This window comes from Poecilia formosa, unplaced genomic scaffold (genome assembly GCF_000485575.1).
Source record: "Poecilia formosa unplaced genomic scaffold, Poecilia_formosa-5.1.2 Scaffold246, whole genome shotgun sequence".
NCBI lineage: Eukaryota > Metazoa > Chordata > Actinopteri > Cyprinodontiformes > Poeciliidae > Poecilia > Poecilia formosa.
In genome coordinates this window covers 771146-781968 of record NW_006800185.1, presented here as the reverse complement: position 1 = coordinate 781968, position 10823 = coordinate 771146, and the positions used below count along the sequence as shown (strand labels likewise).

The 10823-nt window shown below is 36.1% G+C and overlaps 1 protein-coding gene across 4 annotated transcripts in view; it reads left to right on the top strand.

Moving 5' to 3' along the window:
* The first annotated feature begins 208 nt into the window (after positions 1-208).
* The window catches only part of LOC103150269 (1-phosphatidylinositol 4,5-bisphosphate phosphodiesterase zeta-1), a 27338-nt gene continuing 16723 nt past the window's right edge, over positions 209-10823 (top strand). For 2 of the 4 annotated variants that reach the window (XM_016680588.1, XM_016680586.1), the window contains exons 1-7: positions 209-364; positions 1939-2134; positions 3806-4007; positions 6616-6760; positions 7590-7742; positions 9604-9798; positions 10405-10609. In XM_016680588.1, coding sequence (XP_016536074.1) covers positions 1942-2134; positions 3806-4007; positions 6616-6760; positions 7590-7742; positions 9604-9798; positions 10405-10609 — 1093 coding nt within the window. In that variant the 5' untranslated portion in view covers positions 209-364; positions 1939-1941. Of the gene's footprint in view, positions 365-766; positions 864-1938; positions 2135-3805; positions 4008-6615; positions 6761-7589; positions 7743-9603; positions 9799-10404; positions 10610-10823 lie in introns of those variants that run through there. The other 2 variants (XM_016680589.1, XM_016680587.1) reach the window with 2 other exon arrangements.

Here is a 10823-nt window from a genome sequence, read left to right as displayed (position 1 = left end):
AACGTTTTAACAGCAGCTGTATCTCTAATCTGTTGTACTGATTCTTCCTTAGAAACGGTTTTAACGAAACTAAGAAGTGGAAAGTTTTTATAAAAACAATAAAGCAGAGAGAAAACATGAAGGGAGGAAACACTACAGAGAAACTGTTGTGTTTGTGATTTTCACATTTCCTGCCTTTAGAACTGGAATGTTCCGTCACCATGGCAACAACTTTCCGTACATACAGAGAAACTGGCTGAAAACTTTAGAGATTATTTTCATGCCCAACGGCTACAGCGCTTATTTTTTAAACATATTTTTAATATAAATATAAATCTATCTTTACATTTTCAAAGCAGAGGCTCAGCGGCCATCTTTAATCAAGGTAGGTTGTCTCAGAAAGTTTTGGGGAAATTAATCAAGCTGCGCTAAAGCTAACTGACGAAAGCCTTTGTTACTGTAAAAGTCATCAACATCATCATACATCATGGATATTTAATCTACTTTATATTTGGTTCTTGGATGATTAGTAATCTAAGCGAATGTTTAGTTTCTGCAGGAGAATTAAAAGTTTTCAGTATGAAAGGCCTTTTCTGCACTGCTAACATCATTGTGGCATACAGGCACTTTGAAGGCATGTACAGCTACAGATCTGAATTGTATGGAGGAAAAGTGGCAGAAATAATAAAGAAAAATGAAAAAATACATATAAATAAGCCAGAGAACGTCACAGACTTTCCCTCCTGCCTGAGAGGAATGACAAAGACAGGAGAAGCAGTTTTTGTCCCTCCGAAGATTTCATCTGCGGAGGCAAAAATCCAGACTTCTCTTTTATTCCCTTTCATGTTGAGCTTGAGAAATAAGTATTCTAAAGATGCAAACAGGTAAACACTGAGATACATCTCATGGCTGACACCTCTGTTCACGGCTTTCTGAAGAAGTTTTGTGAAAATGTAATCTGTCACTGAAAGTTGAGACTCACAAAAATGATCTGAAAAAATGCTGCAGCTCAATAAATAAATTATAATGTGATTAAAAGGTTAATTTATTTAATTCCAGAACTGAAACTTGTGGATTATGTTGCAAAAACATAAAATCTCAGCAAGTAACAAGGTGTTATATCTTGCTGAAAAGTTACTTGTAAGTTAGTTTTGTCTTATTTCAAGTGTACAAATACTTGCTTAATTAAACTCTGTGTTTTTGCTGGACAATAAATTGTCCCAGAAGTTATTGTGATTAACGATAATATTGTTGTTTTGATTTTTAAGTCACATAATGGTAATAAAGCGGAAGAAAACATTCTCAAATATCAAAATGAACATTTAACGCTGGAACCAGAAAACATTTTAAATATCCACAATAAAAAAACCAAAAAACAAAACAAATAAAATTAATCATGAAGTTGCTGTAAACAAAGTTGCCCTTTAAAAAGGACTAGTTGAGACCAGAGCTAGTTGAGAAGACTAGTTCTCAACTAGTCTTCTCAACTAGAAGACTATTTATTTGTGTTGAACAAAGTTTTTAGGAAATTTTTTTTAGCATTTACTGATTTTCTGTTTCCTCTGGTTGTAAATTTAAGATGAAATAGATGCTAGTTTCACTTTTATGGAAACTATGGACTCTGTTTTAAAAAGACAAAAGAGAAAAACAATAAATCCTGCAAATTGAAATTATTGAGCTGCTTTTAATTTATCATGTGATTAATTGATTCATTGTTTATTGCCTATTTTTGAAGTGTATTTAGTTTCAACACACACAGTGTGACATCTATCAAGTGTTGATTTCTGTAAATTCTGATAATTATACTTAATCAAAAAACCTGAAATTCCCAGATAATTAGAATATCGAGTAAGGCCAACAGAAAAAGGCAGTTTTGATGAAAAACCTTCTAATGAGCTTGAATTGATCTCAGTATGGTTTTATGTCTTCAATTGATTAATTAAACTTTACTTTATGCAGGTAATGTTGAAGAGAACCAAGGTGCTGCAATCCAGGAGAGTAGAAATCCTGTCTCTGTTTCAAAGATACACAGAAGGAATCCCTACTTTACCTGCGAGCGCTCTGCTGACGTTCCTCTGTAAGGAACAAATGGAGCTCGCAGCGAACAAAGACACGGCGGAGGATCTGATCGACAGATACGAGATCGACGAGGCAGGTGAGAGACTGAGTGAACGAGGGGGAATCTCGTCTCGTTGCTGCATCAAGAAGGTTTAAAAATTATTCTGGAAAACAGATGAATCACGACGATGGTGATTCAGTCTGCATGTAAGTTGGGACCTGACAGGTCTACAAGAGGAGAAAAGAGGATTCATCACTGGGAAAGTGGAACAGGTATTGCTAAAAGCTCGATGTGCTGCAGAGAGAGTCAGAACGTCTCATTAAAAAGCAGGAAATGTAACAGGACGTGTCTCCCAGTCGCACAGAGTCTGCAGCTGTGCAGGAACAAATGTTCATGCAAAGAACATAATTCAATCTGATCTTAAAAAGACAGAACTGAAGAAAAATCCAGAAAGAACTGGATGTTACTGGAAAACCCAACAATCCCTTTATAGTAATATAAAATAATATTTTTTTAAAGCTTTACTTATTTGTGTTAATCAAAGTTTTTAGGAAAATTTCTTAAGCAATTACTGATTTTCTGTTTCCTCTGGTTGTAAATTTAACATGAAATAGAAACTAGTTTCTCTTTTTTGGACACTATGGACACTGTTTTATTCAAATTTAAATAAATACTGTTCATAAAATAAAAAAAATTTAAAGGGGATTTTGTCAATCACAGTTTTAGTTTTTTGATTTCAGGATTTATTTGTGTATTTATTTAGTTATTTGACTATATGAACATAAAAATAAAAATAAGTCACAAAATAAAACACCATTATTATATATATAAATAAGAAAATACACAAAAACAATCTTGAAATGAACATAAAACAATTTAATATTTATTTAGTTTTTATTTTATGGGGACATTTATTTGTTTTCATAAACCTATTAAAACAAATAATATATTTAATAAATAATATATTTATTTATAACAGTATTACTTCAGTACTTCAGTAATCACATGAAAGCACTTTGAATTGCCTTGTTGCTGAAAACGTGCTATAAAAATAAAAATACCTTACATTAAGTAAAGTTTCTGGATCCTCTATCCATTGAGTAACTTCACAAACCAATTTGTTTTAACCAAAAATTCACAGGACTTGGACACAAAACTGCAATTTCTTTTCAAGTTTAAGTTTCATATTGAAAGAAACCGAGTTGAAAAAATGTTTCCTTTACCTAATTTAGTTATTTTGTAGTTATTTTTTAATATGAATTATTTTAATTTTGACCTTTAAAAAACGTTTAAAGTATAAAAAAAGTTAAATATTAAATGATTGATGTTTTGATCAGTTACATTTTTTTACTCGAGTCATTTCTTGGACAGCTACTTTTTACTTTAAAAATGTTGAAGTAGCGCTACTGTTGTGATTTTTGGGTACTTTACTTTTCTCTTACTTTTTTGTGAACTGATCTGTGATTGCTCGGTTGCAACATGTCTATTTTGGAGCTGGAATACTTTGACTTGAAGACGCGTGCAGCTCCAGTATTGGTAAAAAGACAAAAAGAGTCTTTGCAGCTCAGATATTCCACTTAGAACAAAATAAAGTGTTTTTCAATAAAAAAAAACAACAACAAAAAAAAACTCATTAGCGAAGTACTTAGCAGGCTCTGTCCTTACATGTAAAGGGGATCAGCAGTTTTTCTGCTTGGGTTTGCTGTTGCTGCTCTGTTTTATTAAATTTCCTGACCCAGAGTTCAGCCTGTTGTTTCCTCCTTGCAGCTATAGAAAACAGGTGCATGACGTTCGAAGGCTTCCTCAGATATATGGAGTCCAAAGACTGCTGCGTGTTCAACCGGACTCATAAGACGGTGTACCAGGACATGGACCAGCCTCTCACCAGCTACTTCATCTCCACGTCTCACAACACCTACCTGACCGGAGATCAGCTGGTCGGGAAGAGCCACCTGGACGCGTATGTTAGGTGGGGAGCGTTTTTATGACGCTTTGTTTTAACGAAGCACCTATCATTTCAAAATTTATAAATGAGAATGGACATTATATAAAAAGAGGGAATGACAAAACATTTCTTGGTGTAATCTGGTGAAAGCTACGGAAGATCAAAGCTGTCAAAATGTACTGCAATTCTCAGAAGAATAAACAATATTTTGTAGCAGAATAAAGCAATAAGGATAATTAAAGTATTATACAAAGAATACACAAACCCACAAGTACAAGTAGCTAAAATGATTTATCCTTAACAACTTATGGTTTTAGTGTACATGTTTAAATGTATGTTGTTTTTAATTTATTGTATTGATTTGCTCATATAGAATCTAAAAATACAAGGTGCCTATACAGAAAGAGCGCTGAAATCTACAGTTTTTTTTATTTGTAAGTCGATCCTGAACCTGCAGAGCTGCACGTTTGGTTTCCGGACACTGAATATCATCCTTCTCGTCTCACTGACCTACTCATGTGCTGAGCCAGACAGCAAATCTGCTGTGGATACCTCTGTGGCACAATGAGAGCGATTACAAAGCAGCTGACAGCAGCAAGAGTTCAGTATTTATGGATCCGGCGAACGGCTGAATGCCCCGGCCAGCTGGTAGAAACTAACCATTCAGCCCCAGCAGCCTTCAAGCTCTGCTCTTGGCCTGATAACTAAATGTTTATCTGCAAGAAAAACAGGACTACAGCTGCAGAAGGCTGCTGATTGGAGACTCAGCAAGGAAATAAAAAAAAAAAAGCTTAGATTCACTGTTTGGAGAGTGAACGCAACTGAACTGAGGCACAAAGTTAAAACTACACTGAAAACGATCACATTAGACTTTCTACGTGTTTTATATGGATTTTATGTGAAGTGAATCTAAAACACTGTTTTCCAATTTTCTTCATATTCTCAGTTCATAACTGCAATTATCAAGGAAAACGTCTTCAACTGAAACTTTAACCTGCAAGTCGTTCAAGGAAAAATGGTGCAAAATGCATTCAAGAATTTTATTTTATTTTATTTTGCATTGATTATTACATAATGCGGTTTTATGTACATTTTAAAGTCTGACTTTGTTACGTTACTCCTATAGAGTGCAAGCGATTGCAGTTTTTACTGATCTTTAAAAAGCCTGACCTGCTGATTCCAATTTGGCCGATACCGATTGTTTTTGGTATAGATGTTGCTAAATATAGCAAGAAAGTCACTGAGTTGGTAACGGTGGAGGGACTATTGCTAACTGAAAACATGCAGAAATTACCTGGTGGGTCAGTCAAACCTCTCTGATGGGAGAGCAGAAGAGGACAGAGGTTGATTTTTAGACCTTTGTTGATGCAGATAAAATCAGAATCACATGTAAGTATCGGCTGATCATCGATCTCCCAAAATTAAGGAAATCGTGTAACCCTGATTATTACTTATTGCATCGTTACACTGATTAGAGTGAATATTTAACTTGCACGAGGGTTGCATCAATTCATCGGTACGAGATTGGTGATCAGTTGATCTTATACCCTGATTTCATCTGCCTCTGTCCTCTTCTGTTCTTCTGTGAGAAGTTTGACTGACAGACCGGCCCATCAGCTCACCTCTGCGGTTAACGAGTCGCCCAACTCAGCTATCCGAGTACGATAATGCTAATAGCTAGTAAGAAAATGGGTAAAAGTGGACCCTCCGTCACCAACAAAGGATTGGAATAATAGAATAAATCTACATCATGGAAATACTGACATGTCATCTGAGACTTCAGCAAACAGAAATGGAAGAAAAGTGGACAAAATGGACACTACTCAAGACAAAAGACAGCGATGAAAAATAGAGAAAGGACTGGACAAACTGGATGGGAGAAAAGGTCTGATAGAACAACAGCTCCCATCAAAAGTTTCACGTTATATAATGTTGAATGTGAATTTTCATGTATGTTTTATATGTAAACAAATGTGGAAGATGCTTATAAACGGTTAAATGATAAAAAAAATATAAAAAAAAACAATAGTCATCCACCTGTGGAAGGCTCAGTGACTTTCTTGCTATATTTAACGACATTTCAGACGAAAAAAAAAAGTTAGTATTGGCCAAAACTGGAATCAGCAGGTCAGGCTTTTTAAAGATCGGTAATCACCGATCGGACAGAAAACTTGCACTATTTTGTTTTTCCCCTTACAGTATTTGCATTAACTGGACACCAGGATTTAAAAACAACATACTGGCTTGCTTTGGGCTGCAGCCTTTCTACGTCGCTTCGTTAGTGATATAAGTGAAGGCAATAAACTGGCAGAAAACCAAAAGCAGTCCCTCTGGAGAGCGTCTGCAGAAACAGAGATAACTCTTCACTACGCTGCCAGAAAATATATCAAATCCATAACAATTTAAAGTGACATCATTATCATCCAGCTCAAGCAGAATGCTGCTTTCCACAAGACTTCATGTTTAAATATTCAGCAGAAGGAATACACATCTATGGTATCATTAAAAACAGAAATAGATGAGTGAGAATGTATGCATGGGAAGGAAGTAGTGAAGTTTGTGATTATGATAACCCTGCCTGAACTCAGTGTGTGTGTGTGTGTGTGTGTGTGTGTGTGTGTGTGTGTCGCAGCGCGCTGAGGAAAGGCTGCCGCTGTCTGGAGATCGACTGCTGGGATGGTCCAGACACGGAGCCCGTAGTTTACCACGGCTACACCCTCACCACCAAGATTTTATTCAAGGATGTCATCAGAACCGTGGAACAACACGCCTTCGAGGTAACGGCTCCGGCTTTTCACTCGCATTTATGCAGCGCCGAGAATCAGTTTCTGATCATACTTTTATAAGCGCGAGGAATCTCTACTGAGACGCTACTGGTCCAGCTAGCAAACACAAAGTCTGACCAAGTAGTTTTGGTCTAGTTTCTAGTGCAAGTATCTTAGTTCACTTGAAATAAGGCAACTTGCAATGGACTGCTAAGGCCATACTAATAAAAAATAAATAAATTTACGAGAAATAAAGCTATAATATTACGAGAAAAGTAGAAATAATACAAGACTAATAATAATATGAGAATAAAGTCAGATTTTGAGAATAAAGCGGTAATATGACTACTATGATACTACTCTGGTCCGAGTTTATTCTCGTAATATAACTTCATTCTTGTAATTTTATTTTTTTCCTTATACTTTGTTGTGAAAACTAACTTACAAGTAACTTTTCAGGAAGGAATAAGAGTTTGTTTTAAGTTAATGATTCATTAATATTGATGAAAAAGTACTAGCTATGTTAAACAATAACTAAATTTCTCATGTTGTGTATAATAATTATATAGGTGAAATTAGAATTTATTTATCAATAACAAGGAATACTTTACTTAAAACAAGGTCCTATATTGTGCTGAAAAGTTACTTGTAAGTTAGTTTTTGTTTTATTTCAAGTTTACGAAGATATTTGCACTAAAAACCAGACCAAAAATACTTGGTAATATTTTGTGTTTTTGCATTGAACACTGTGACTGCACACTTTCAGATTTCAGGAGTTAGATTATTTTGGACTCTTCCGTGATGTGATTTGTTAAATTAGATTTAATTTACGTCCTGACAGGTCTCTGCCTACCCGGTGATTCTGTCTCTGGAAAACCACTGCTGCGAGGAGCAGCAGGAGGTCATGGCCGAGTACCTGACCTCCATCCTGGGGGACAAGCTGTTGAAGAGTCCTTTGGATCACCCGACCACCGGAGACCTCCCAAGCCCAAATGTAAGACTGGCATAACAGTGGATGTGTTGAAGAATGTAAGGCTACGTTCACACTGCAGCCTGAAGTGACCCAATTCCATTTTTTTGCCTTAATGCGACCTCTATCTGACCTTTACATGAAGTCTGAACAACACATACAAGTCGCATATATTTGGCAGTGTGAACGACCACGCAGAAAATAAACTGGATTTGGGTCACTTCAGGCGGTAGTGTGAATGTGAGCTTGATGGCAGGATGAACGCTTATGGGAATTTTTAGCTGATTTCATGGACAGAAAAAATGTGCAGAATTAGAGGTTGTTCATTTGGCCATTGGGTTCTTTGTCTCGGAGATGAAAACATTCTCTGTTTTTGAAATGAATAAAAGCAACGGACCATGTGACGAAGCTGGTGTTAATGTTTCCCCTCAGAGAAACGAGTCCTGGTCCAACATCTGCTGCAAAGCTACTCGGAAAGAAAGGAGCCATTATCCTAAAAACGATAAATACAGAGATTACACAGGGACGAAGGGAAATGTCCTTGAGTTTATGAAAATGATAGTTTAAAGAGAAACTAAACCCAAAATAAATCTTTCTTTGCAGATAAAATATCTAAACTGGGGCTCAGAGATAGCACATCTTTATGCTTCTGTGGTACATTTGTTTAATTCTGCGTAATTTGTCTAAAACCAATTTTGTGCTGCCCTCTTCTGGTTGAACCGTGACAACTGCAGGCACATTTTCCTATTGGTTATGAAATTTGGTTTCACATGTTGTTGCCATAAAAGTATCCAATGACGACAACAAAAAAATGGCGAGTCGCTTGTTTGAGAAAAAAGTTGCTCTAGGCGTTTAAAAAGTTTCTAAATTTGGAGACTGTGAAGTCGCTACAGTGTTTTACCTGAAACCTGGGCATGACTTAAACAGCTGATGTGTTCTTGGACACGCAGAGTTTATTCATGTTTATGCAGATTTTTAAAGATCTGCTACACAAGTCTGTCAATCAATTAAAACAAGCTTGGTTATTTCCATTTGCATTATTATTTCTCTAGTTTTGTCTCTTTTTCTTCTCAAAATGACCAAAGGCTTCAACCTGGTGCATTGATCCAAAATGGTCCCTTTTTTTAAGGACGATGTTGTTTTGTTTATTTATTTTGGATATTTAAAATGTTTTCCAGTTTCAGTGTTAAATGTTCATCAGCTAGAAAATGGTGTCAGAACAATATTGTTTATTCTGGGACAGTTTATGGTCCAGCAGTATTTATTTTCAAGATATTCTTTATTGGGTTTGAGGAGGAGCTTATAGAGGTAAGGTTTTATTTTCTTTTTGTCTCGTCAGAATCCCAATTCTTGTACAATCTTTTGAAAAACTGTTAGTACTGAAAAGAGGGGCCCTTATTTAGCTTTCCACTGGAAACACTAAGGTTAGTTTTTTAAAGATGTTTTAGCTTTGCTTTGAGAATAACGCTTATCTGAAGATATATTGTTAAACAAGGGAAGTGATTTGTAGAGTTTATAGACCCTAGCATTGCCTGCATTGGTAAATCTGTCAATATGTGTCATATTTTCTCCCCAAAACTCTTGTATATTACAGTTTGCGGCAGAAAAAGATGAAGATTTAAAGCACAAATAGAGTAAATAGCAGATGTATTGGCGTGTGATTAAATGGTTTCTCTGTCTTTGTAACCCCAATCTGTGTGCAGTAAAGCGAATATGACCTGAAATGATCTCTGCTGTAGTGATTTATGCAAAAGTGGTGCTTGGCTGTTACACTTATGCAAGTATGTGATAATTTTTAAAAGAGGAGCATGAATTAATGATGTATATTAAGGTTTGTGTGCATAACTTTATGACTGAGTTCGTGCCATTTGTGTGGCACCGTTAGGACTTGATGTATAAGATCCTGATCAAGAACAAAAAGCTAAAGTCACAGATTAGGAGAGAGGACAAGACAGAGGACAGTGGAGATGAGGGCGAGGATGCTGATGATGAGGATGATGAGGATGATGAGGATGAGGAGGACAGCATTCAACCCAAAGCAAAGTTCTGGTCTCCAAGAAAAATGAGTTCAAAGAAGAAAGTAAGTCAGGGTTTGTTGTTTCAGTCAGTTTAAAGCAGATTCTAGTAAGTGGCATGTTTGTGTAATAAGTCAGAGTATCAGGTTCACGCTGAGAAAACTTAAAAAATAAAATTACAAGAATAATGTATGAGGAAAAAGTCATATTATTACGTTCTTTCTTGTGGTATTTTTTTTTTTTGTGTTATTTTTTCTGTTTTCTTCTCATATTATTACTTTATTCTTGTGCTATTTCGGCTCTTCTCATATTATTTAAACGTTTTTCTAGTGATATGACTTCTTGTAATTTAACTTTTCCTTGTACAAGTTTTTCTCATAATAATAATTCTCGTATTATTTTGACGTTATTCTCATGTTATTTCAACTTTATACAGTATATCACTTCTTGTAATGCGACTATTTTTCTCATTAAATTTTTTTTCTCGTGATTATTATTGTAATTTTCTGATTTTATTTCCACTTTATCCTCTTGACCCTATTCTCGTACCACGGCTGTTTATCTCAGACAGATTTTTTCTTGTAATTTTATGAGTATTTTCATATCATTATGACTTTATTTCTGCAATGCAACATTATTCTCAGAATGTTATTGTTTAATTTTTTTCTCAGTATGACCACTCTGTGAAGTTTAACCTTGTCTCACTTAACGGCACTGAGCAGAGGAAGGTGAAGGTGGCCCGGGCTTTATCGGACCTGGTGATTTACACACGGTCCGTGAAGTTCATCAGCTTCAGCCACTCCAGGGACAATCAGAACTGCTATGAGAACACATCCATGGCAGAAAAGAAGGCGCGCAAGCTCATCAAGGCCTCAGGTACACAGAGAGACTCGCTGATGAGGTCATGGTGATGTCATGGTGGGGGTGATGAGGTCATGGTGATGTCATGGTGATGTCATGGTGAGGAGTGATGAGGTCATGGTGATGAGTGATGAGGTCATGGTGATGTCATGGTGAGGAGTGACGAGGTCATGGTGATGAGTGATGAGGTCATGGTGATGTCATGGTGAGGAGTGACGAGGTCATGGTG